This window comes from Apteryx mantelli, chromosome 15 (genome assembly GCF_036417845.1).
Source record: "Apteryx mantelli isolate bAptMan1 chromosome 15, bAptMan1.hap1, whole genome shotgun sequence".
NCBI classification, from domain to species: Eukaryota; Metazoa; Chordata; class Aves; order Apterygiformes; family Apterygidae; genus Apteryx; species Apteryx mantelli.
Window position 1 is genome coordinate 21749427 of NC_089992.1, and position 27886 is coordinate 21777312.

The following is a 27886-nucleotide window of genomic DNA, read 5'->3' on the forward strand; positions in this document are numbered from 1 at the left end:
GAGAGACAAAGCTGTCATCACTTGTCTGCCACCCCTTCATCTACTCATCACTGCGCCTCCCGGCCCGACAGCAGCAGCTCCTGCGGGAAGCCCCCGGGGCAGCGCGTGGCCAGCACATGTCACCGGCTGCGTGCGCCGAGCAAGCCGCCTGCTGCGCCAAGACACTTGGCTGCAGCCCTCGCTGCTTGTTAGAGCTTTGTAATGAGAAATGACTGCAGCGATCCAACGAGGGCAGGCGCCATAAACGATGCCGCACATAAAGAAGCCGTTCAAAGGAACGGACAGCTTTTGGCATCCCGAGCGTGCTTTATACAACCGACCTCGGCCGCATTCTCCACCGTCCTCCTTCCCGCCGGTCACGCTCCCCCCGCTCGCTCAGAGGTGTGCCAGGCAACGCTGCCGACTGGAAGCCAAGCACGCAAAAGGCAAGAAGATGCTGGAATTATGGTTGCTCAGCAATTCTGAATAAAACTGCAATCAGTTTGTCAAGTCATTCAGTCACAACCAGGGATGCAAGGGCCAGTGTAGGTGAAAGCAGAGCAGGCAAAGGGGAACGTGAGAGCAGCTAGGGGCTAGCTAGTCACAGCCACCTTTTCGGGAACCCTTCCTCGCTTCCAGTTAGGAAAAAAAAAAATCACAATTTGAAAGCAAGAAAAGAGAATAAAGCGTGAAATGAGAAAAAAACTCCCGAAGAAAATCTAATATGAGTAGCGACTGGCGCCGGGGGAGGGCCAGGCCGGGCTGTGCGGCAGGGCGGAGGCAGGCCGAGGCCGCTGCCCGGGCGGGGCGTGAGGCGGCAGCGCGGGCGGTAACGGCGGTAACGGCGGTAACGGCCGCCCCACGCCACCTCCCGCCCCCAGCCCGGCCCCTCGCCCCGCCCCGTCACGCGGGGCATCACGCAGCCCGCGGCACCGGCCAATAGGCGGCGCCCACGGCCACGCTCGCGCCGGGGCCCAAGGGCTCCCCCGGAGGGCGGCTCCGCCCCCGCCGCACTCGTCATGGGGCCCAGGAGCATCACGAGAGCGGCCTGCCCTCCCCCTCCCCCCCCCGCTCACTTCCGCGCACCTCCCTCCGCTGCGTCTCGCGAGAGCCCAGGAGCCTTCCCGTCCGCACCCCGCGCCGCGTCTCGCGTGAGCCGCGGCGCCCGGAGGGCGGGGCCGCGGGGGCGGGGCGCCGGGCGCGGGTCTCGCGAGAGCTGGCGGCGGCTCCGCCCGCGCCCCCCGCTCCCCCTCCCCAGCGGAGCTAATATGGTCGCCGGCGATGGACCCTGCCAGGCCAGGTCAGTGGCGGCGCGGCCCGTCTCCGCCGCCGGTCTCCGGCCGCGGGGCTCGCGCTCCGGGGCCGCCGCCGCCCGGCTAGCGGGACCCCGCGGCGCTGGGCCTGGCCTCGCCCCTTAGCGGGGCCGGCGGCGGAGCGGGGAGCGGGCCCTGCCCGAGCGCGGCGGCGGCGGCGGCGGCCTCCCCCCCCCCCCCCGGGGGCCGCCCGCGGCGGGGGGAGGGCGGAGCGGGGCGGCCCGTTACCGGCCCGTTACCGGCCCCGCTTTGTTCCGCGCCGGGCCCGCCCGTTATTCCCGGCGGCGCGGCCGGCCCTGCCGCCGTCCCCCCGCGGCTGCGCGGGGCCGGGGCTGAGGCTGAGGCGAGCGGCCGCGCCGGGCCGCGCCGCTTGGGGCGGTGCTCGGTGCGCGGCGCCGCCTCGGCCCCGAGCGCAGCGCGCACAAAGGGCCGCGGCGGCGGCTGGCGGCTCCGCGGCGGCGGCGCTGAGCTCGGTGCCCGGGCTGTAACTCCTTTAGCTTCCGTACGCGATGTTCTTCAGGCCTGATATTATTGTTGTTAGTGGCAGTGTCCATTTAGTTTGCTAGCATTTGCATGAAAATGATCTTTTTGTAAACTGCTTTTTAAAAAGGTAGCTATCCTCACCTCTTAATGTCTGTTTTGAGGTTTATTTTTGTCTCTTGCTTGCTCGTCGTTATCTGAGCATTTAATGCTTTATTTTTCTACTCTATTATGACTTGTGTTTCTCATCTGAGTTGGTAAAGCACCGTTTATCCTGTTTTGTAGATGGTGAAGTGAAGCAGTAAAGGTCAAATCTGTATTTAGGCATCTAGCTGTGCAAACAGATGTGTCTACCATTATACTTTTAAAAATCATGGTAGCCACACATCTGTATCATTAGGTGCCTTAATCCCTTTAGAAACCTTTCTATATTCGATTTACTTGTAGTCATATAAGAAAATTATTTTTGGTAAAGTCAGAAATCAAAATCTGGTTTTATCAGTGCTTGAACCTTCTGTTCTTTTGTATCAATAATTTATTTATTTTCCCCCCAGGAATCCCTTACCAGCCCATAATTGAAGCATTAGGAAACTATCCACAAAAGAAGTTCTACAATGTCTCAAAGCTTGGAGGCACCAAATATGGTAATGAAACTTCTTAACAGTTGGTAATTAGCATAGTACCATTAGCAAACATGTACCCCTTATTATTGTAAAATATTAGGGGGTACAGTCATGAGTACAGGAATTCTTAATAGGTGTATTTGAAAGCATATAATTTTCCAATCTATTATTGCTGTATGAAGTTGAATAATATCAACTTCAGTTTGGGGGGTGGGGGATGAAAAGAATATTTCTTGTAGCTTTTTTCAGTTAGGGGGAGATTATGGGCGGTGTTGTTGGAGTTTTAGGCAATGCTCCAAATCAGGGTAATCTCCTTTGGAAACAATGAAGTCACAGAAAACTGCTAAATGGTACTTTAAAAATAAATATAGATTTTACTATCACTTTTTACTGCTTCTTGGTATCCAAGCTTCACCTTATTAGTAACTTCAGATAGTGGAGCATAGCTTCTATTGCAACTGTTGCAGAAGGATGAATTTTTGTGGCGTACAGACGAATGCTTAATCTCCATGTGTCATTAGTATGCAATATATCACTAAGTGATATGTGTCAAAAAGATTTTTATTGGGCCTCTGTGTCTGGATGCCTTTTAAAAAATGAATGTATGTATGTAATGAGGGAGGAGAAGGCATGTGGATGGAGAATAGCTATAGATCAGTGTCATCTGGAATAGGCTTTCCTCTTGTAATGAAAGTATGCTTTGATCATTTATTCTCTCCCTTTGCTTTCATATTCAACTCCTAAAATGTCTACTTAAGGTGCATATTAAAGGTATTTGGGATTTTTCAGTTGTCCTGTTTTGTCAGATCTGTATTACTCTCCTGTGTTCACAGGATTCATGATGCATTTATTAACCAAAAAAATTACCCATGGGTATGTCACTGTAAACCAGTGTTTGACAGCAGGGATTACTTCCCCATTGTTTGAAGGGAAGAGAGAGGAGAGCCCTTTCTTGTGGAGCAATGGCTGCTGCAAATTTTGTGCAACAGCTGTGCGCTCTTGCAAATTTCTACGTCTTGTAATAATGAAGTTAATATTTTGCATAAGAACATAAGCTGGAGGTAGAACACTTCTGTTTGTGATTTTGTCCAGGAAGAAGCAGCAGAATGACAGTAACAGAACCAGACAGTTCTGCTGCAGCTTTTGGAGGTCTTGTTGACAGTAGTAGAAATTGAAACAGAATACAGTATTTTCTGTCTAGATGTGCTGTAAAGCTTCAGGCAGCAGCAGAAATTGCTAAACATACTCCAAGAAGGAATATGAAAATAGACTAGGAGTCTCTTCCAGCAAACTTCTGTACAGAAGTTGGTAGCATCATTGTCCACATATTAGCAAGATATTAATATGAAATAAAACTGAAGCACAGTGTGGGACAACATTGGTAAGAAATCCTGCATCTGGAATTGCTCATTGCATTTGTTGCTAAAACATTCATTTGGGGTCTTGCCTGTTTGCCCTCTATCTTGGTGCTTCTGACTCTACTCTGACAATAAGTGCCTATTTAGGGTAATTAAATTTCTAATGTAAATGTTAATTGACTTATTTGCCAATTTGCTAGGGAGAATCTGGTTTTCTAGTGTTTAAAATCATCTTCAGTGATGGGGAAAATTGTAGCTAGAAGGACCTCAGAACCGCAGGATGATTTAGGGTGGAAGGGACCTCCAGAGGTCCGGTCCGGGCTACCTCCAAGGCTAGTGAAACTTCCCCTTTGAGCTCTGTGAGCCTCCAAGGAGGGAGATTCCACAGTGCCTCTGGGCCCCCCCGCTCCAGTGCGTAAGCACCCGCGTGGTGAGCTTCTTCCTTATGCCCTACCATGATGTCCCTTGCAGCAACTGGTGGCTGTTTTCTGTCCTTTCTCTGTGCACTTCTGAGAACAGTCTGGCTTCACCTTCTCGACAGATCTGTTAGGCTGAGGAAGACTAGAGTTCGTCCCCCCCGTCAGCTTTGGACGAGCACACCCAGTTCCCTCAACCATGCCAGTATGTCAGGTGCTGCAACCCCATAGCCATCTCTGGAGAGCATCTAGTGAAGGGCTCCCATCTTTGGAGATCTTTCGTGTCCTGGGGGGCCAGAACTGCCCACGTGGGATTGCAGATGCAACCCTGTGAGCCCCTAACAGAGGGGGATAATCCCTTCCCATACCTGATGGCTGCTAAGCAGCCCACGGTGCAGTTAGCCTTCGTCATTGCAAGGGTGTGCTGCCATGGTATTGCTAATCCAAGAAAAAACAAACCAGTTTTATTCTGCTAATTTAGATGTTAAATTGAGTCGTGGCATTACAGCAGATTTGGACACGTTTTTAATGACACCTCTATATTTTGAGTGACTTGTCTAACTAGACAATAATAGATAATATCTGACAAAAATGCCTAAAGAGAACAGAGTCAAAATTCTATGTTAATAGTTTGTAGACAAACTTGTGGGCTAGGTTAAGACCAGCAAAACTTTTTTTTTCTTTGCCTTTTTTTTTTCCCCTCCCCAAAACAAAGTTGCTTAACTGTTTAAACCTCTTCATCCAACTAACATTTCTCACTGTTATTGTAATGTCATTTGCCTACTTGAATTATGTGGAAAAGAATGATATTTGGGGAGAATGTGAATTGATCTTGATTTTATTTTCAGTCAATAATGACTTGTGGTTCTTCTTTTCTCTTCCCTTTTTTCCACTGTTTCTAGTTCCCTAAATTTTCCCATGAAAGCTGTTTCTAGATCTGTAACCCAGACCAGTAACAAAGTAACTAAAGTTGCATTTAATGAAATGCTGCTCTTTTTCATATTTTATGAAATATGTTTTAAGTTTAGAGCGCAGGTCAGAATAGTTCCTGGTCTTCGTGTCACTGTTTGTATGAAAGTAGAAGAAGATATTCTGGTATTAATTGCTTTTGGCTTAATGTCTCAAGTAATTGCATGGTAAAGCTTGCAATGCAGAGTACTTTTGGAATATACTGATTGTTACTGCCTTTCACCTATTCCGTTTGGTCAGTAATCCCAGCTCTGGATTCCTTGCATCTCTGTCCTGCCAGCATAGCGTGCCGCCTTAAATGTCACTGTCTTGATAGGACACAGTCAAGCCGCTGGCTTCTTCCATTCAAACCCCATATGAAAACTCCTCTTCTGCAATGTGTACGTTACGCAGCTCGCTCTTCCATATTGTATAATGAAGATCAAAACCAGAAGCAACTGGACAAACAGGCTCCTGTAGCTCTAATTCTTCCCATCCCCAGTTTGCATTTGTTTACTGTTTGCCCCTTCACTTCCTCTGTGCTATTTATGACTAAATTGTGCCCGTACAAATAGATTTGGATTAGCTGTAAGCTTTGAAAATTGCTGGAGCAGAACTCTTCGGAAATGTGAGACTGTAAATTTTTTTTTAAGTACATAAGCTGAAGGTGTTGCACTAATTAAGTCAGTTACTTTGCCTTGCCCTAGATACTCTGCCTTATTCCATACGAGTGTTGTTTGAATCCAGTGTCCGTAACTGCGATGGCTTCTTAGTGAAAGAAACAGATGCTATGAACATTTTAGACTGGAAAACAAAGCAGAATAATGTTGAAGTGCCCTTCTGTCCTGCCAGAGTTGTTCTTCAAGATTTTACGTAAGTGGTGTGTGTGTGTGTCTGCCAAAACTTCTGCAATAATCTGTGGAAACTCACTGAGCAGTATGAATGATACTTTAGCTTGAGAATAAACAGGACCCAGCCTTTTGCTACTGAAGTATCTCTTTTTCTTAATAGAAACATGCGCACTGCTTCTGCTATCTGGTAAATGTATCGTGATATTTGCATGGGATGCAAGAATAGGAGTTGCTCCATAGAGTACCCTGGTTTTAGTGCAGGTTGGTGAGGGTGAGGGTGTCAGCCTACAAGGAATGTTTGACAGGATAAGAGCCAAAACACAAATGGAAGCGGTGACATTTTGACTGTAGCCAAATGGCTGGTGGTTCATTGAAATATATAGAGTTAACTGAAGATTAAATACTGCTTGCTCCACAGGTATACGAAATGCCATTGAAACCATGAATAATGCATTTATTAAAAAAGAAAGCTTTTAGGATATTAATTTTTTTCTGATTTGAATATGGAATAGCTAAAAGGGCAAACCTTCAGCAACTTGCAAATTTAAGTTTAGGATGTTTTGCTGACTCATTAACTATATGTTTATCAAGAAGCTGGAGAAGCAGAAAAGGAATTAGGATAGTAATAATAACAGTAACTTCTGCTCTGCAAGCAAAATCAAGAAAATTTTATATAGTATTTGAGTTATGCAAGCATTATTCTCACCTTGGTTTTGTATTTTAGGTACACTTATAACTGTAAGAGTATTTACTTCTGTAAAATGCTTTGTGCTTCAGAAATGACTGGTTCTGTAAGAAGAGTCATAATATATTGCAAGATATTAAAATGTATAGCACAAGCATTTGTTCACATAGCAATTTTGTATTATAAAGGTAAAAAGTATCTAAAAATGAGTGTTATAATAAAGTACTGTCACACGTCGGAAGCATAGCAAGACAAAAGAGCAAATGTAATTCTGTTCTTTGAGGTGTTCCTGTATTTTGTTTGGTACATTACCTTAAAGCATGCTGTTGCCTGTTATGTATAAATACCTACTCCATTAACTTTTAAAAATATATTTCAAGCTCTTTAAAATTTAGAGAATAAAATATTAGGGGCTTATTATCTGAAATAGAACTCAGGTAGATCTAGACTTAGATTTAAAAATAAACTTGTATATTTAGCTTTATTTTAGTGAGTTAATGTCTTATGGTACTGTACTATGTTTTTTTCCCCGTCAGTGGAATTCCTGCAATGGTGGATTTTGCTGCCATGAGGGAAGCGGTGAGAAATGCTGGAGGAGATCCTGTGAAAGTCAATCCTGCCTGCCCGACTGATCTCACTGTTGACCATTCTCTGCAGATTGATTTCAGCAAATGGTGATGGACCACGTTTTTGATGAGCTGTAATCTTTGTCTGGTACAAGGGGTTTGATTCTGAAGTATGAATTCAGTCCAGCCTTAGTACCACCCATGCTCAGTAAATCCCTTGTCATGTGTGGATGCCTGCAACTAGACCTGACGGTCTAAGGCTCCTCTTAACCTCTCTGTGCGCTCAGTATACCAATCCGTCAACGGGAGTTGCACACTGTAAATGGATGTTTGCCTGAAAGAGGCCTTCTGGATAAAAATGCCCCTCTTGAAGGAGGGGAGGGATGCTTGTCGGGGCTATGGATCAAGCTGACTGACAACACAGGTTCTGGGCAAAGACTACTGAAATAACTGGATCTGGCACAGTTTCCAGAAAATAGTATGTCTTAAGAGAATGAGGCAGAGGTAGTTGGTTTTTAATTTTGCCTTGCCCTGTTTTTACTGTTAATGTTACACAAACTTTTATTCTAAATATAACTGCCTTGTCAGAGCTCTGGAGAAGTGGCTTGCTGTCCTGTTGGACCTGTGGAAAGATTGTAATTATGTTGTGGCTGTGATTTGGTGTAGGCCTGGATTTTGCTACCGATGAAAAGACTGCGTGGAGAGGGAAGTGTACTTGCAGGAGTCTGGGAGTGTCAGGGGCTGGAAAACTGACAACCAAGTTCTCCTTTTCTGACAGGCAGTGGTGTGACGAAACCAGCCTGAGGTTGCCTTGTGCCAGAAACATAACACCTGGCAGGAGAGGAAAAACCTGCATTTTATTCAGTGTTTGCCTAACTTCTCTAAGTAAATAATACAGCTCCTTCCCCCCACTTCACACAATGGAGACTTCCAAAATGGGGCAGAATTGTGTAAATTGCTTGAATTCTCTAGGAATTTTAGTTCAGAGAAAAAGCCTGTGATAAAACAGGTATGCGTATGAATTCTATTTCTGTAGACCTTCCAAATACGTACACTATTTCAGTTTTGTTAGTAGCTTAGAAGAATGAAAAGCAACAAGGTGTAAATTCGGTGGGTTGATCTGTGTTGTTTCAGTTCTGTGAACTGTCCATTCTTGTGCTTGGAGGGACAGCTGATTCAATTGCAATTAGGCTAGCCTAATATTATCAGAAAGACCAACTGCTGGCAAGAGGTATCAACATGCTGCTTTTAAATGATAAATCCGGTTCCTGCAGTTCTGCATTTGGAAAGCTTATAGCATCTCAGCAGCTGCTGGCATATGATAAGAACACCTTTGCTACAGGGTGGTTTGTGCTGCTTTTATATAGCTTCCATCTCTGGCCTATCAGAGGCTCATGGACTGAATTTGGATTTAGGCAAGGTATCCTCTGAACCCATGCAGTATCCTGCAGTCTAACAACTATCTTTACTTTTTATTAAAGCAGAAAAAAGCAGTGCCTTTAATGACAAATCAATGATTTGGTAAATAATAGGTTAAAAGTCACTTATTTTTCACAACAAGCTTGCTTTGCTCTCATGAGAAGACCAAATATAGCATGAATAGAGGGTAGCATGTTATATGGACTTAAAAAAAAATCCTTTTTTCTCTATCATATATCTGTGTGGTTTGAATAGCATATAAATTTTATCTGAGCCTTTAAGAATTTTATCAAAAGCCTAATTAAATGTCAGAGTGCTTCTTTCCTTGAGGAAGTTTCATTTGTAGTCGTTTCTCGTGGATTGAACAAAACATGCACAGTACTGCCCTAGAGAATAAGAAGAAACATGCTTGGCCAGTCCATTGCTTGGATGAGGCTCTTCCTACAGCTTCAAAGTTAAAGCCCTGAGTTCAGCCCTAGCAATATTGCTTATAAAGAACTCTGGTCTGTTGTGAACAAGTTGAAGGAATTATTTGTCATGTTAATCTCTTAGACAATTCAGTGCAGTTCATTTAAATATCTTAGATTTCCATAATACATTAGTTAATTAAGCATATCCAATGATAGTTTGCTTTAGGACTGTAATAAAATGGCTTATTTTTTAGGTAATATTTAATAGTCATTAAAGGGATTGCAAAAATAAAACTGATGTCTAAATTATTCTTCTATTCAATGTTACAGTGCAATACAGAATGCTCCAAATCCTGGAGGTGGCGATTCACAGAAGCCAATGGCAAAGCTTTCTCCACTTAAAGCACAGCCTCGGAAGTTACCTTGCAGAGGTCAAACAGGTTGCAAGGGGCCGTGTGGTGCTGGAGATTCAAGTCGCAACTCAGGACAATTTTCTGCACAGATTGAGAATACACCTATCCTGTGTCCTTTTCATCTTCAGCCGGTGCCTGAGTATGAAAGTTCCCTTTTATTAATTATTTGCACCCTTTTCTGTTGTTAAGCACTACCTGTGACAATTTAGAGATGCGACTCTTCTAAACATCCCTTTATACTTTCCTTCACATATGCCAGAGACAGGTTTTAGCATCTAGAAGGATGTCTGATGCAGTAGATCTGAATTAGTCTACACTAAATATTTTTTGAAAAGAAGGACTTTAGTAAACACAGTGCAGATGGTCGTTTGTCTGACTCATGGCTGTCATTTCAAATTGAATTTGGAGACTTCCCTTACTTCCTTACAAGGAAAAGAAAGCGTGGGAGTAATCCTTTGTAAATTACAAAGTAAACCTCAGTGAAGCATTGGTTTAGGGCTAAAAGTAAATTTTAGTCTTCATGTGGAAGCTTTGCAGAAGTTTCCAGCTTTTCCAGGTGAACTAGGAAATAGCCTATGCATAGTCCCCCAGGTTCTAAGTAATGTCTCAGTCCTTCTGTGCTTGAGTTGAAATTCACTGTACGTCCTGGCTGTGTATGTAATGGCACAGAGGGACCTCATCTGTCTGCCTATTCCAGATTTTCAGTACTGTCAGTGGATCGTTTTGTGCTACTCTATGACAATTCCATGGAATCATCCTTCTCTTTCAGCTGCCACCTCTATTTTTCTGATAGGCTGTCTAGATTCCTGTCTTGCTGTTCCTGATGTGTCGAATTTAAAGGCTGATCAAATCAGTGGCCTGCAGTAGTAGGCTACTGACTGTCCTGGTAACTTTGTAGATGTGCAAATGTTCCTCCTTGGTGCAGGTGCAGTAACACAATTAGTGGTGTTTTCAGCAATACCAATATTGCTGGCAGCAAAACAGCAGTGGTATTCATTAAGCTGCAGTGTGAACGATGACAATCCTGCCGGGCTTTGCAAAGCGACATAGCCAGTGACCTCCTGACTCTGCAAAGAAGAGAGGAGGAAGGGTCATGATGTAAAAACACCTCTAGAACCCCACGAAGGACCTTTTTCCTTCCTGTTATTAAACAAGTATGTTCCCGTCCCTGTCCACTCTCTCAAAGCAGAGGTTATTCGTTCAAAATTATCAGGGGATTACTCCTTCATAATGAAGATCAGTACTTCCATAAATAATGCTTATAGAAGATTTGTTTTAAGAGACTACTGATGAGTACTTGTGAATAAAAAATGGGGCTTGGAGGAAAAAATACAGGAGTGGAGGATAATTACAATTGTCTTAATGTTCTACTTGGCTACTAAAGGACTACAATTGAACATGGAAGGTTGGTTTTTTTTACATGGAATAGTGGACACCTTGGTTCTTTCCAAGAGCTGAATTTCAAGGTGTGCAACCTGTAAGCGTACTGACTGAAAAAATAGCTTCCCTATATTGTAGTACATGTTGGGAATAGTTCTTTTGTAGTGGGTATATTTGAGATGATTTGCTTTAGGTAGGCTATACCTAGAATAAACCTGGTCATCAAGCACAGCCCAGACAAAATCAGTTATTTTTCCACTGTTTAGAGAGAGCTTCCTGCAAGGGGGGAATTATCTTTGTTCTAACAACGACTAACTTCAAACTTTGCAAATGGCAGACTTAAATGAGTCTTTCATCAAACAACTGAAAATAACTTGTTCTTCTGTAATTTGAAACAAATTTTGGTGGTGTTTGTAAACTTGGTATCTTCCTAGGCCTGAGACAGTATTGAAAAATCAAGAGATGGAATTTGGCAGGAATAGAGAGAGGCTTCAGTTTTTTAAGGTATGTGTGTGTACCTGTGGGCTTTGTATTGTTTGTGGTGGTTTAATATTATGTTCTGTTTGTCTGTCTGCCAGTGTTCATGTATTTAATTTAAATGTAATCATTCTGGAAATGTCAGACTTTCAAATCCGAATTTCCTGTGTGAACAGGAAATTGGCTAATAATATGGGCTTTGGCTTTAAGTTAAAGAATAGCTATTATATTGTTAGGCAAGCAGAGGACCTAAACCTAGGTGTTGCTTAAGGGGGAGAGAATATATTTTGTAACTCTTGATTTAAAAAAAACTTGTACTGTTTGATTCGGTTCTTGTCAGTGTAAAGACCAGTGGACAAAGTGGATACTTAAGAAGCGTTAGTACTTATGAGGTCTTTTCAGTGAGCTTCTGGATAAAAGGTCTGTTTATCCAAAGTCCTGTTACAAATCTTACTGAAGTTAGTGTTGAACAGCAGCCGGTGTTAAGACACTGCTGCTCTCGAGCTAGGCAGCAGGGCTGGTAGAGTTGTGCTTAGTGCAAGTGTTGTGTGGTGAACATCAGTTTCTTTGCTAGCTGGAGACTTGCAACACTGGTGTCTGATCACCATCCACAGATGTAGCACAGTCCAGGAATCCAGTGCGATGACCCAAATCCCTGTGTACAGGTGGACTAGGAGATCTTTCTATAACTTGCAAATAGCTTTTACATTATTCAAGAGGGAAATTGCTAAACTAAACACTTTGTTACCACTTTTCATGTCAACTTTTCTCAAATCTAACATTTGAGTTTGTATTAGGCAAGACACTTTTCTAAATTGCATCTTCAGCCTCATCCAGAGATGTAAAATGTGTAGTGAATTTTGCTATATATGCTTAGTTTCTGTTGTCTAAATATTAGTCTTAGTTCTTCGAATATAAGTTGTTTGAATTGAAAGATAACACATTTGTGCAGACCGACTTTTGAAAGGTAGGTATGAATTATTGATTCAGTCCTCAATAGGAACTGAGTAAATGGTTTTGTTAATGATCAAAAATGTATAAAATCCAGGTGTATCATGTAGCTCTGTTTCACAAATGAGCAAAAGCCACTTAAATAACAAGTACTGTTGTATTGCATATTGGTTCTGTCATTTTAATTATGTTCTAAAAAAAAAATCTTTGGGGAAAGAAAAAATCCAACCTATTATAACAACCTCTTACAATTTTCTTGTTTTGGAACAATTACAGTGGAGTTCGAAGGTTTTCAAGAATATTTCCATAATTCCACCTGAAACTGGAATGGCACACCAAGTTAACTTGGAATATTTGTCAAGAGTTGTTTTTGAAGTTAAAGATTTCCTATATCCAGATAGTGTGGTTGGCACAGATTCTCATACAACCATGGTAAATGGCTTGGGTATCTTGGGCTGGGGTAAGTATGCTAAGTGTAACTTGATAACCCTTTGAAAGGCATATTAAAGTATTATTGAGAAATACTTTCTTCCCACTGGATATTTCTATCTCAAGCATAACAAATTCTGTCTTGAATTATTCTTCAGAATGTTTTTCCTCTAAATGTAACCTCAATTGACACTTCTCACCATCAAGAAACTGCTTTTTATAATTTAAAGAGAAAACGGCCAAAAAGCAATCCAAAAAGCAATTAAATGGGTACTGTTTGTACATGTTGTGTAAAATTCACATTAACGTTTCTTTTTTTCATGTAAAGTCAATACTAGATATAAAGTATTTTCAGGTTAAGTTTGAAGTGTAACTACTTCAGTGGTAGTCTGGCTTGATTGTATTTTCCAGATACGTATGTTTAATAGAAAACATCTGCATTTCTTGCTATAGCCTTTAAGCTTAATAGGAAGGATTTTCTTAGTTTTTAAAGGGGGCTTCAAAATATTTAGTGTCAGATACTTAAACTGATGACAAACAACCGAATATTCTCCCTCCAGGTGTTGGAGGGATTGAAACGGAGGCAGTGATGCTGGGGATGCCGGTCATGCTCACTTTGCCTGAGGTGGTGGGGTGTGAACTGGCCGGCACGGCCAGCCCCCTTGCTACGTCCATAGACATTGTCCTAAGCATTACGAAGGTAAGAGCTCAGCGCCTCTCCAGGCAGCGCCAGTTTTGTAGTTTTGTTACAAGCCCTACCAGGGATGTTTGAGAGCTGAACTGAATGCTGAGAGTATCTGTGGCGTACCTTTAATCATGGTTATACAGAAAAATATTAATAAGCTCTAAACTCTTTTTATTTAAAAGTCCTCTAAGAGTTTTTACTGCTATAATGGTATATTTATAGTCCCTTCGCTTTATTAAAAAAAAAAAAAAAATCCTGTCCCATGTTTTCCCCTTCCCCCACTTACTGACAGTAAGTAGGCTTTTTCTCTAGCTCCAGAACTACTTCTGGATACTTTTTTTTTTTTTCCTAAAAAACTTCTGTAAGACCCTGGGCCTGGCTGTGGTTATACACTTGCATTAACTCTAGCATATCTCTTCTGAAGCCAGGGTTTTGCCACAGAGACACACAAACTATCTCTGTTTTAGTAGGTGAAGAGCTAGTGTCAAAGCATTTAAGAGCTTTGATTGCTTTGAAAATATATTCTTCTACTTGTTTCTGACATGATGTTTTAAGAAGCATCTATCTGCTCTTGACTAGGAAATCTGAAGAACTAAGCTGCAGATGGCAGTGTTCGTTATGTCAACTTCCAGTCTAGATTTTAGAACCCTGAATCTTTATGGGGTTTGTTTTTTGCAAATGTGTCTTAAGGTTTCAGCCTTTCATCTTAAATGTTCATGACTTAAAGTTGCAGCAAACACTGCTTGCATTTTACCTCTTTATGTTCCAGATGTTACTGTCTTGTGTTCTTTTAAACAGCAACTTAGGCAAGCTGATGTCGCTGGAAAATTTGTTGAGTTTTTTGGGAGTGGAGTTTCCCAGCTCTCTGTAGCAGACCGAACCACAATAGCAAATATGTGTCCTGAATATGGTGCTATTCTGAGCTTTTTCCCTGTTGATAATGTGACATTGAAGCACTTAAAGCATACAGGTAAGGGTGGATTTAAAACAATGTTTCATTGTGTTAGTGGTTTAGGTGCAATATATTTTTGCATAAAACCCAATGATGCATCTTAAATGGTGTTTTTTTTTTCTGCAGAGTGTCGACTAGGGACTAATGTATAAAATGCACTGTACAATAACAAGCTATAGCATGGGTTCTCCTTTGCTACAGTTTTTACCCTGTAGAATCTCATGCACCTGAGTAATAACCACCACAGAAACTGTACGATGCCTATTTACTATTGGCTAATGTTGTGGGACACTTAATATGTGGTGTTTGGGTCTGAGTTGTTTACCTGATTTACTAGCATGGGTATTTCCTTGTTTTGTTTCCATGTATTCCGTGTATTTAACTTGGGCCATAATTTTTATATATGGACACTGACATGTGAAGAGCTGCCTTGCCCTTAAGTCTGCATCCAGTCTGGTTCATCTGCCTGATTCCTGATGTATTAACATTATATTATTTTTGCCCAATTTATGCTTTCAAAAACAAGGACTCTGGATGTTGAAAAATATATGAAGCTCTAAAAGAAGTGCAAGAAAATTCTCATTTATATTTTGAGAAGTATACAGAATAGCAGTCTTCTGGATACAAAATGAACACCTATTTTTGTTGTCTTAGCCACCTGCAAGCTCCCTACAAAAATAAAAAACAATTTTCTAGAGTGTTTACGAGAAATAAGTAAAACTGCAAAATAAATCACGTTTCTGATTTCCCCTCCCCCCCCCCAAGCTTTTTCTTTGAGAGAGGATTAATTCACTGACATGTTAAGCTAAGGTACAAAGATATCCATTATTCTCAAACCTGAACAAATAGAGAAAACCACAAGGTAACAAACAAACTCCAGAAAAGTCCATTTGTATTAGTAAGCCTGTCTGGAACTAAAGTCTGTCATATTAAATGTGAGTTAAACACTTTTGATAACATGTTTTGTCTGGTCAGTGCAGAGCAAGCAAAACTGATTTTCTAACAGTAGTCAGTAGTATTGACTATTGTCAACTAAACATAATCGGTATTAACTGAGTAAATCTTAATAGAGGGAAAACTTAATGAACTTGAAGGACAAATCTGCTGATTTAATTATGCTGGAGTTGAAGCAACTTACTTTGTTCCTTAATATAAGAAGAAAACTTAAGTTGTGTGGGGATTTTTGGTTTTTGTTTTGTTGTGTTTTTTAACGAACAAACAAAAACATGAGTCACATAGATATTGTAATTCATGTATCCTTCCTGAATAGCTCCTGGAGCGTTTGGCATGGAAGTGGTTTTCCTTGAAAAACAAGGACTCTGGATATACAAGAATAATTTTATATGCTTGAAACAGTCCTAACTTCTGAGAGGTTTTTTTTGGGGGGGAGGGGGGAGGTTGTTTTTTCTGTTTTTTTTTTTTTTTAGCATGACTATTCTCATGTTTGAAAATGTCATCTTTAGGTTTTGACAAGGCCAAGCTTGAGGTCATGGAAGCATATCTTAAAGCTGTGAAGTTATTTAGGAATGATGAGAGTTCTTCTGGAGAACCTGAGTATTCCCAGGTATGTTTGGAATGACTTATTTTTGCCTATATTTGATTCTTTTAACGAGTAACTACTGTTGATGAACTGTTTGGTATCCCAGTGTACTTTTTGTTGCCTTAATAAGGTTGCATTTATTAACTCATGGTTTTGAGAAGCAGGGTATGCCTGCAAAACATAGTGTGGGGGTGGAAGGGAATGTTCATACCTGTTAACAAATACTGAATTCCTTGTCCTTGCAGATGACCAGGTAAGTCTCATGTGGATGGCAGAAAATTTAGAGATAATGTTAAAACACTTGAGTAAGATCAATAGCCCTCTATAATGAGCAATCTTAAAAATTTAAGCCCTGAGTTTTAATGTCTTGGAACATTCAGTTTTTACACAAAATAGGGCATTGATGCCTCAAAAGAGCATATTAAATATATTGTTAGGCTGTGATTCATAATGTATGTGTCTTTTTTTTTTGTAGGTAGTGCAAATTAGTCTAAGTTCTATAATTCCATATGTCAGTGGCCCCAAGAGGTCCCAAGATAGAGTGGCTGTTAATAACATGAAAAGTGATTTCCAAGCCTGCTTAAATGAAAAGGTTTGTACAGCTAATGTACTCTTCAAAAGATACTTCTTGTAATTTGCATGAATAAATGTACTATTACTTACTCTTTACATACCTGCTGAGCCCTCATTATTATTTTATGAACTATGAATCTAAAGGCATTCTTGTCTTGCTTGACAAGTGTCCCTAGAGTAGTAGCTGGTAGGTCATAGATACTTGTCATGAACATGAACTTCAAAAATCCTTAATTTCATAGTTTAGATCAAAAATATTCTGGAGAGGAAAACCTTAAACTTGAGTAATAGTGTAAGCTTGGGAAAGGTTTATCCTATTCAGAGTTTTTAAACCAGCTGGATTTTGCTTAATTTCCCAAACAATTAGAATTAAAAAAACAACCCAATCTGCCTTATGTTAAGGGAGATATAGAAAGACTTGATTTGAAACTGATCAGTGTTCTGGCTTCTTCACTGCTGCTTCATCAGTCTTAGCAAGTTAATTGCTTGCAGCTTGACTTCTCTTCATAGAGGAAATGCTTTCACTCAGAAGCCCATATTTCTATTGTTTGCTATATAGGGATGCATCTTCATCATTTAAGGTTGGGGACTAGCAACAGTATTAGCAGAAACAGGTTCTGCTACACTGTTATACAGACACTATTCAGTATAAGTCTATTGGCTTTAGCACTTCTGGCTTGTAATGAGGTATATAATACAGAATGATCAGTTGTGGAGGAGCAAGAAACCATAACTGATCATGGATGATTGAGTGCTGAAGGAGCTGGAGGATGTGAAATCTTAATGGACCTGGTCTGCTTTTAGTTATAATCCTCTTCCAATTAAAATCTTGGGTATGCTTCCAATTCAGACACAAATATTGTATGAAATTAGACATATGCTCATAAGGAATTATTCTTTCATGTATAGCAGGAAACAAGAGTGGGGGGTTGATCATGCTCTGACTGGCAATAGTTCACAATTGTTGCAGAGTTAATAATGTAATTATGAAGGAGAAAGGGTGAGATCACTGTGTGTCTGGGGGGAGTGAGGCCTGAACTGAAGGCTTTTTTTAAAATCTGTTTATGGTTTGATAATGGGACAGCTGATTGCATTATTCTAAAATAAGGGCTTACTTGGTCCTGCTGTGATGTCATACTCTGTATAGCATAATAACTGCTAACATGTATTTTTATCATCTAGTCTGGTGTTAAAGGGTTTCAGATTGCAGCTGAAAAACAGAACGACATTGTGCCTGTTCAGTATGAAGGAAATGAATACAAGCTATCTCATGGCTGTATTGTCATTGCTGCAGTAATCAGCTGTACAAATAACTGTAATCCATCTGTCATGCTTGCTGCAGGTATGTTGTGGCTGATGAGAACTAACTTGGTCTTAATATTACCCCCATGTTTACACAGCCTTTACCTTCACTCTTGTAGGTTCTTGGTATTGACTTGACCTGAAAGCTAACTGTGAATGTATTTTTAACCCTAGTTTTGTTACATGTTCTGGAGATCATATTAGCTAGTTACTTTGCTGTAATACAGTCTCTGAGCTTGTGTCATAAGGCAGAATTAATGACAGTAGTTCTAAAATATTTATATTTGGTAGTATTTCAAAAGGTAGCCTGGTTGGGGCTACTTTCAGATGAATGCACATATTGACACGCTTGTTGCAGGAGGTGGACTTTAGCTTTGACTCAGTCCTAAATGACCTCTGGATGGCAGTTGGACTGAACAGTCAGCAGCAGAATTTGGAAATCAAGCCAACTGCAAACGACTGCTCTCAGCTTTAACTGCTAGTTGTGTGCCCCTCACAGGCTGCATACAATTTTCCCAGAAGAGTTAATCCTCTCCCAGACCTTGCTTTCTTCTTTTGAGGTCCCCTGTGGCCCAGACAAGCTTCCCTCTAAGGCTGTGGTCTGTGTCAGTATTGACTTGTCTGTTAGAAAGTGGAAAAGAAACTTTTCTGATGGAAAAGAAAATGGGCATCTCCATGATAAGAATGGGAACATAGACCTGACTTGTATTGTTACAAGTTAAGTAACTTTATTCAGACAGGTAGTTGTTTTAATAATTAATAAAATGGAGTTTTACTTGTCCTCTATCTCTTTATGCTTAAATTTACTAAGGTGGCATCATACAGATATTCTTCTAAGGGAGATCCAAAACATAATCTGTCCTGTTTTTTATAGGACTTCTGGCCAAAAAAGCTGTTGAAGCTGGCCTAGTGGTTAAGCCCTACATAAGAACAAGTTTATCACCAGGTAGTGGGATGGTTACACATTACCTCAGTTCAAGTGGAGTATTACCATACCTCAGTAAACTTGGGTAAGTTTTGATTCCTTCTTCATTTGTAGTTTAAGGAAAAAACAGTACATGTGGGTTTTATACAGGCTGATAAATATGGTTGCTGTTCATGAGGGTTTGTCTGTTTCTTAAACTTACTAGTCTGCAATCTTGACTGCTTGTTATCTTAATTTTTCTTTTACTGAGGTTTGTTTCCAGCTTACAATTTACGTTGTGTAGATCACTACCTTTGAGCTCTGGTTTTCAGTAGTGATCTATTCATGTGTAAAAAATCTTCCACGTGATGCACATGGTTACATATTTCAAAGTGGAAGCTGAATAGAAATTCTTCAGGACAATCCGTATTAGTCTCTTGCCATTACTGCCCTCATGGGGTGTTTAGCATGTTTTGGGATTCTCAGTAACAATAGTTAGATTATGTTCATAATTCGGCAACAGTTCTGTGCTCTGTGAAGAATGTTACTGCCTTTGCTTTGCCTTACTTAAGGAACTATAATATCTTAAGATTTTGTTTGACTTACCTTGATTAATTTCAAGAAGTTATCTTGTAACTTTCTGCTTGCATCAGTGAAATGCCCTGTCATTAACTTCCTAAAATGCCTAATTACCAAAAAAACCTTTTTCTTAGTGATCACTAATGAAAAAAATCTTCAAAAAGTTCCACTAACAAGTTGTTCTTAATTATTTAATGTGCTACTTAATTGGATTTTTCAATGTAGGTTTGAGGTTGTTGGTTATGGATGTTCAACCTGTGTTGGAAACACTGCTCCCTTGCCAGAAGCCATCAGGAATGCAATAAAACAGGTATAGCTCTAAGGCTTGGTGAATACTTAGATATAATATTAAAGCAGATTCTTATCCAGTTAGGTGATTGATAGATACAGTAATCTGTGCAGAAGATACTTTATTCTTGGTTTGGACTTTGCATGATGTTTTTACATATCTGCTGCATATCAGATGGAGACCATAGTAATTCATTGCTATGTAGAATAAATGTAGTAAACAGTCTTTGTAGCATACAAATATCAATTGTAAGATAAATATGTAAGACTAATCATATGAAGGATGAAATGTGTAGATTTTGTATCATAAATGAGGAACAGGTTTTAAAGAGCTGTGTGCTTGACTGCTTTTAATGAGCAGTGTATAAACAGCTACAGCATTTTCTGCTGTGAGGTAGAAGCAAAATGTAAGAAATGAGAGGAGTTCACTGAAGTAACTAGAGGTCAACACATCAGTGGTTCAAGAGTGAAAAGGAGATGGTGGGAGGAGGAGGAAGGATAGTGAGACAGAGCAGAATGCCTTTAAATTGAAGAGAGTAAATATTTGAAGTGGAACATTAAAAGCACAACCTGTTGAGGTACCAACAAATATTAGTCTTTTGAAAAATATATATGGTTCTGCCTTTCAGGGTGATATCGTTGCCTGTGGAGTGCTGTCTGGAACCAAGAATTTTGAAGGGCGTCTCTGTGACTGTGTCCGTGCCAACTACCTTGCTTCTCCACCGTTAGTAGTTGCGTATGCTATAGCAGGCACTGTTAGAATAGACTTCGAGACTGAGCCTTTAGGTAATTATTTCTTTACATCTCACATTTCAGAAGTGGGCTGAGGCTCTTTGGCTTGCAGTGTCTACTGCTTTCTGCATCTAGGGCAGACCTAGAACAGGTTTCCTCATGTGCACTTGAGCGTAAAAGAACAGTATATTTGAAGAGAAAGTCTCTAGTCATGCTTGGTATTTCTAGCAGATGAAACAAAACATCCACTTAACTAATGAAGTGCTTGGCATATCTGGTACCATCTGTGGAGAGTTTGAATATATGAAGTCTAATATAAATGTTTTTCAAAATTACCATTATTTTTAAAATCTTATTCAGGCGTTGGCATTAATGGCAAAAGTATTTACTTACGAGATATTTGGCCCACTCGAAAAGAACTTCATACAGTGGAGGAAGAGTGTGTAATATCATCCATGTTTAAAGAATTGAAAGAAAAAATGGAGGTAAGAAAGGTCTTGTGTTTTAAATAACTTAGATTGAGTTTCATTGTAGCTTTATAACATTTTCTAGTTGAATATGATTGGATAGTCTTTTTTTACAGTACCATAAAGGAGGATTTAAATGAGATGGACACTTGTTTTAAATAGGGACTTTTTTAAAGTAAGGTATCTTATAGCATATAGTAGAAGTTCAGAAGAGAATCACCAATAAGTTTGCTTTCAGAATGTAAAAATGTCATAAACCAATTTCTCTGTTCTGTGTTTTTTCTTTTTGTAGAAAGGAAACAAACGATGGAACTTGCTGGAAGCACCTGAGTCAACTTTATTCCCCTGGGATCTAAAATCTACTTACATCAGATGTCCTTCCTTTTTTGATAAACTTGTAAGTACTTTGGGTCTACCACATGCACTAAATTTAAGCAAAGGATAAGCTATTCCAGTAAAGATTGGCTGTTTAAGTAGTAAATTTGCTTAGCATTAATATTTCTCAGTCTCTTAAATACTGTAATATCACTGGAATGAGTGGAGCCTGTACAACAGTATGCCTTAATATATTACAGATAAGTTATGTCTCTAAGAATCCTGGAGGAAATATGTGGGTTTTCTTTCTCCTTCCTTTTAGGCCAAAGAACCGGTTTCACCACACCCAATTGAAAATGCCTATGTCTTGCTCTATTTGGGAGATTCTGTAACTACGGATCACATATCCCCTGCTGGAAGCATTGCAAGGAGCAGTGCTGCTGCTAAGTATCTGACCAACAAAGGGTAAGGATTTTTGGTATTTAATACTCGCATTAAACACTTCTAATTAGATCAGATGATTGTTTCACATGTCAAATAACTGATCATCACTGTTGCTTTTCTTTATAAATGTCTGTCTGCATCAAAGAGCAATTATACATGGTTAAAACAGAATAGTCACTGTTACTGGCATATAAAAGTAGTAATGTATCTTGCAGTCTAAGGCTACAACAAACAACTGAAACCTCTTAAAGAGCTCATTCTGATGTTACAGTAATGTCTGCTGCCAAATATATGCCAAAGCGAAAATAACTTACTAATTTAAAAAGCAGATGAGTGGTTTTCTGCTAATATTAAGTTAGTCACTGTTATTGGCCTCAAGAACAATCAGACAGATGCACAGAACAGATTAGAAGTTCCAGAAATACGTATCATTTGAACAATACAGCTCTGTTTTATAGATATGAATTGGGTGCTCTGGCTTACCTCTGTATCAGTCAGCATCCCCCAGTGGTAATGGGTGCCTTTTAGCTCTGTTGAAATTCTGAGGGGACACAACATGACAAGATGCTGAGTTCCTCAGTTGCATATCTCTGAGCATTTTAGAAATTACCTTATTATACTGTAAAGGGGTGTGTGTGTGTTATCCCGATATCAGTGGAGCATGACAGAATAACAAGCACTGGTGTGAGCTCTGCTTGTAAGGATTGCATTCAGTCTGAATGAGTAGTGTTATGGGGAAGCAAGAATTAATGGGCCTCTGCTCCCAAGATAGATGCTTGATGTATGAGTAAAGCTATCACTTTGGCGCAATGCTTATTAATAAATATCCTGGTAGAGGTGAGATGATTAGTAAACGTGCTTCTCTTCCTAGACAGCTCTTTTGACCTAGAATAGTCACCCCATAATTCTCCTGCAAGTGCCATACTGTTTCAATGATAATACTTTATAAAGAAGTCACAGAAAATGAATTTAAAATTGCAGCTTTGCTGATGAATAATCTACCGATGATTTAAAAATTTTGTTCGCGATTTAATATAATTACATTTGTTGGAAGATTAGTTCTTTACATCATGCATTGAAAACTTAATAGTTTTGAGAGATACTGCAATAATTATCTAACAATCAAAATATTGTTTTAAAATCAGAAAATCTTTAAAACTGCTTGTTCCCTTTAAATTTTTATCGTAGACTCACACCTCGTGAATTCAACTCTTACGGAGCTCGAAGAGGTAATGATGCTGTGATGACAAGAGGTACCTTTGCAAATATCAAGCTTCTGAATAAATTCATAGGAAAACCAGCTCCTAAAACAATTCACTTTCCATCAGGACAAACGGTAAAAATATATTTATTTGTGTGACTGCTCCAAAACTGTGATATGAATTTAGAACTTGCTCAAACTATTTTGCTTTGTTATTCCACAGCTAGATGTGTTTGAAGCAGCGGAGTTGTACCAGAAAGAAGGCATCCCTGTAATTATTTTAGCAGGAAAGAAGTACGGACTTGGTAGCTCGAGAGACTGGGCTGCAAAAGGGCCTTTTTTACTGGTACTGCTAGTTTTTTTGTTTGTTTGTTTTTTCTGGAAATACTTCAAAATGTTGCTTAGTTTTGGGCATAAATGTGTTTACAAATTGTCCTCTATTTTGAATAGAATGCCATGTTTTTTTAAAGATGTACCTGTAGTTTCTTTGCTAGAATCTTCATAAAGTGAATGACTGGTCAGAAGGATAAACCTGAATTTCAGAAATGCGTAACTTAGCTTTGACTCTCAAACAGGAATTCCAGACTTTAAGACAAATTAGATATTTATCTAGTGCTGGTTTATGTTTAGTCTCTGTAGAGTGTTGAGCATCTAACTATTGGAGACTCTATATCCAGATTCCACTACTGCTGAAAATATATTCTTAGTCAGCCAATTACTTTTGTACAATTTGGGAGTAATAGAAGCAACTAGATTCCATCTGGGATTTTCTGCTTGCTAATTACAGCCTTGTCCCTCTGCCTTCTAAATTTGTGTTTCATACGGTATGGTCCTACTCCAGTTTATCTGCTTTCATCAACTTTCTGTAAAAGATGTTCCCTGCTTACTTACAGGGCTCAAAGTACCTGTTTTCTTCAGCTTTAATTGGAGGTGTTTGGGCATAAAATAAAGTATTTGAAGCTTCTGCATTTTACTTTTTTAACTTATTGTACTGAAATATGAAAATTACTTATTTCTGCAGGGTGTTAAAGCTGTTCTAGCTGAAAGCTTTGAGAAGGTTCATAAAAGTCAATTGATTGGAATTGGCATAGCTCCACTTCAGTTTCTTCCTGGGGAAAATCCAACTACTCTGGGTCTCACTGGCAGAGAGCAGTTTTCTGTATTGTTCCCTCAAGAGCTGTCACCAGGAATGACTTTGGATATTAAGGTATCTTTGCAATACTTTTTAACTTCTCTATTGAACATGCTGACAGTTGAAAGCAGAAAAATGTTAATGGTCTTTGAAAGGAAGCTCAGTCTTGTCTGATGTTTGTCATGGGTATTGAAGCTTCCCAGAGAATATATAAGCATCTTAGTTAATGTGCCTTCTTGCTGCACAACCTTTTATACAACCTGAAATTCTTGACTGTTTTCTGTGTGCACCCCCCCACCCCTGTACATGTGCACTTTATTGGGGTAGAATTGAATCTTGGCTCATTCAGGCTCTTAAAAGCAAGAATGCAACTGCTTAAGAGAGGCTTCAGCTTTCCGTCCTTCTTGAAGGAACTGTATACCTGTAGTAGTATACTTTGTACATACCTTGTACTTCTTCTCTTAGGGAAATAGTTCTTTCTTTCAGCTGCCAGTAGGTGCATAGCATGCTCCCAGCTGGACCCAAATTGTGTGGGGTAAAATAAGCCTTCATTCTGTCCCCAGCAGTGTCTCTGTTCTGCAGAGGCAGATAAGAGGATTTAATTTGCTTGCCTTAAATGCAGTTTGTTGTTTTAGTGTTAGCTGACCATAAGCAAGGGAAAGTGAAAGTAAAACTCTTAATTGGTCTCTCTCTTCTTGCTTTTATTTTGAAGACAAGCACTGGAAAAGTATTCAGCGCGATTGCCTTGTTTGAAAATGATATGGAGATAACTTTATACAAATATGGTGGAAGTCTAAACTTTGTGGCTCGACGATTCTTATAGTAGCTACTGACTATATGGGTACCTTGCATAACTGGTAATTCTGAAAATGCCTTGTGTGAACCCAGGAATCTGTACTGTGGAACTGCAAACAGTCCTAGTGTGCGCAAAGTTACTTCGTCCATGGATGTAAAAGATTGTGAATCATTGTAACTGCAACAAGATCCTTCCTGATTTTAAATAATATTCTAATGGTGCTATTAAACATTGCTAAAATCAACATGTGTGTTGTGGCAGAGAGCTGTAAGTATGGAGGGGATGTTTTATCAGACCATTTTGTAAATAAACTATGCGAAATCTGAAACTGATTGTGCTGAAGATTATTATGTAAGATGATTTTCTGAAGTTGTTTCCACTTAGTTTTTGCACCTGTAAATCTGTGTACTGCTGTTTGTTGGTTTAAGGGTAGCAGATGGTATGGAATGTTAAAGGCCAAACTAACAGTTTTTTTTTTTTTTTTCATCCAGAGGTTAAGAGACCTTCAGTTTTGAATTTATTATTCTTTAAAATGTGGGCTGAACAAAAAGGGATCCATGTGATGCCCATAGTGTCCTGTATCATAGACCATGACTCTTATTAAGGAATTATATGTTCCGTTTGGATGCTGATTTAACACTGCTCACATTATGAAATATTGTGTGCTAGAAGTATGAAGTTTTTATGGGCAACACCTCTGAATCTTAAAACAAAAACAAAAAACAAACAAAACTGCAATAATTTTTTTTCCACACAGATTAAATGTGGCTCCCCAGCTTTTTGGCAAGCTAGTGTGCTTCGATTGAAAAGCTTCCGTCTGCTTTACGGGGTGCAGTTTGTCCTTTTTATGACATCAGCTTTTGCTGTGCTGGTTGTAGTATTGTTAGCCAAAGTACTTCCCTTAGCATTTTAACCTTCTGAAATCTTTAAAAACACATTTGGATTGTTTTAATTCCTCTGCTTTAAATATGGCCTATATCTACTTACTTGTAAAATGTTAATAGTTGAGGTAGCCATGTTGCCTTTTAATACTTTCTAATAAGCTGTTTTTTACAGCTCGTCTAAACAAGTGACAGATTCCTGTTAAGTTCCCAGAATTCTGAACAAATCTCATTCTTATGCCATTGCAATTGCTGTAAATTCAGTTGTCAGCACATTTACAAGAAAAAACACTATTTCCTATTTAATATTAATGGCAGATGCACAGTTTCTGCAAAAAAGCTGTTTTACAACTTAACACTTATAGCTTCTAATCTGTTCAAGTGACTCTACTGATAGCTTCAGGTCACTATTTCTGTGCTGCTGTAACTTGAACAGCTTCCTTTTAAAATATGGCTTGTGGTTATGTAGAGATAAACTTCTTTTGGAGGAGAAAACTGCAATAACCTATAAATTGACAATATTTTGCTTTAAGATTTTTGCTCTTGATAAGTGTTATCTTAAATATCAGAACTTTCAAGAGGACTATATTATCTTTGCTACATATGCTTTAAACTTACACCAGACACTAAGCAGTTGATTTGCAAACTAACAGAGGAATACCATTAAAATCTATTAGTATGTTTCTGACATTTCTAAAAACTGACAATTATATTATTATAAAATATTAATTTTGGGGGATAGTTCAAATGTCATATGAGTTTGATTTCATTGGCATAACTTTGTGGTTTATCTTCTTTAATCTTTATTGGGGGGGGGAAAAAACTCCTTAGTTTGAAATTCTGTATAATCTGTTCCTATATTTCACTAGTTTTGCTGTGCTTTTCTTTTAGTCAAGATAACCATTCCAGTGATTCATACCACTGATATGGGTAATAAATTAATGCATTTTTAATATTATATTCAACTGAGTTTGTTCTGTGGCACACTTTTGCTAATTTTTTCAAGAGTTATTGATGAGCAGATTTTTTCTAGTATGACAGTGTCTAATACTCTTTTCCAGCTTGAAAGTATGTTCTTGACATAGTTCAAGAAAATGCATGTTCATTATTGGGGAGCAAATAGAATTTTAGTGCTGACACATTATGATGCTTCATACAGATGATAAATTGAAATACTGCTACATGGCTATTTAAAACTCTTGTGCAACTGCTAATGCTCGAGTGGAACACAGCCTCCCACCCTCTCCTGCAATAGCACGCTTGTTGCTTCAGAAGGAGATAGTGATCCAAGCCATGTCAAGGTAAACCAGTATTGTGAAATTAAGTGCAATTTAAAGGGATATGACTTATCCACAAGTTATTGTCAATAATTAAAGCTAGTCAGCTCTGTTAAGAGGCATGATGGTTTCATTACCATAGTGACTTTCTGCTGCACTCCTATGCCTTAAAATCCATGAAAGACAGCTCGAAGCGCAGCTGCTGTTAAAGCTTGACTCCTGTTGTGCTGCAGCGTGTCCACCCCTAAACGTGCTGCGGTGCGTTGGGACTTTCTGACTTGCGCAGACTGGCTCAAACCCATCAGATCTGTAAGGCTGAAGGGTAGTGGATGCCGGGAGGAACAGCGCTGCTACTGTACCCAGCTCTTGCTTTTCATGTGGCAGTGACCTGCCAATGAAGATAATACTTGCCTGATTCTCCGTGGGTGATGTGCCTGCCCCTCTCGCCTCGTGCCGCAGTGAGCGCTGAAAGTCCAGTTCAGTAACCTGGCAGTGGCGCAGAGACGTTTAACTTTGAACACACTGCTAGGATCCTACTAGCTTATGATCAAAAAGCGAAGCCTGCTTGCCAGCAGCGGCAGGATACAAATCAGTTAGAGGACTGCTGTGATCGCACAACCCCTTGTGCAATTAGACCTCTTTCTAGTATCTTAAAGCATAGGAGGAAATGCTCCTTTTTGAAGAAGTGACTCAGTGTGTTAGATGTATTTAACCTAGTATTCTCTCTCCAGTTTGATTCGGAGAAGAATCTATCCCAATTTTTCTAAATGTTTTCTCTCCTTTCATCCCTCCTTCCCCTACCCTGCCCCCCCAAGCTACAAAGCTTTGGGGTAGTGTTGATGTTTATCAATTTTACACCTAAGTATAAGGACATGAAACAATGTATATTAATCATATTTAAGAAACTGCAAATCAATGTCTGCTGTTTAAAGCCAACAAAACAGTGTAAGTTTTAAGTTCAGTAAGTATTGTATAGATATATCTTAAGAGTTCAATTGCTGACAATTGTGCATAAAATGTTACTGATGTTGTAAATTATTTTTAATAAAGAAAATTGTATCACAGTTCTTGTATGCTACCATCTATTTTGAACAGATTGTATGGAATTAACTTAAAATGG

The 27886-nt window shown here is 39.7% G+C and overlaps 1 protein-coding gene across 2 annotated transcripts; it reads left to right on the forward strand.

The window, feature by feature from the left end:
- Nucleotides 1–1189: 1189 nt before the first annotated feature.
- On the forward strand, nt 1190–27830 carry IREB2 (iron responsive element binding protein 2). Of its 2 annotated transcripts, XM_067305764.1 has the most exons (22): nt 1201–1279; nt 2327–2416; nt 5825–5990; nt 7190–7327; nt 9379–9600; nt 11276–11345; nt 12546–12729; nt 13259–13398; nt 14182–14353; nt 15799–15899; nt 16351–16467; nt 17631–17790; nt 18625–18760; nt 19459–19543; nt 20151–20307; nt 20614–20738; nt 21013–21117; nt 21358–21500; nt 22668–22815; nt 22904–23026; nt 23702–23887; nt 24525–27830. In XM_067305764.1, exons 1-22 carry the CDS (start codon nt 1261–1263, stop codon nt 24633–24635), a joined length of 2898 nt encoding a protein of 965 aa, XP_067161865.1. In that variant the 5' UTR covers nt 1201–1260; the 3' UTR covers nt 24636–27830. The 2 variants fall into 2 exon arrangements, with proteins under 2 accessions (XP_067161867.1, XP_067161865.1); XM_067305766.1 differs by lacking the exons at nt 2327–2416; nt 5825–5990; nt 7190–7327 and having other exon boundaries at nt 1190–1279.
- The last annotated feature ends 56 nt before the right edge of the window (nt 27831–27886 follow it).

Coding starts and splice junctions, on each gene's coding strand:
- IREB2 (XM_067305764.1), top strand. Junction 9,601..11,275: donor CATCTTCAGCCGGTGCCTGA/GTATGAAAGTTC, acceptor GTATCTTCCTAG/GCCTGAGACAGTATTGAAAA. Junction 15,900..16,350: donor GAGAACCTGAGTATTCCCAG/GTATGTTTGGAA, acceptor TTTTTTTTGTAG/GTAGTGCAAATTAGTCTAAG.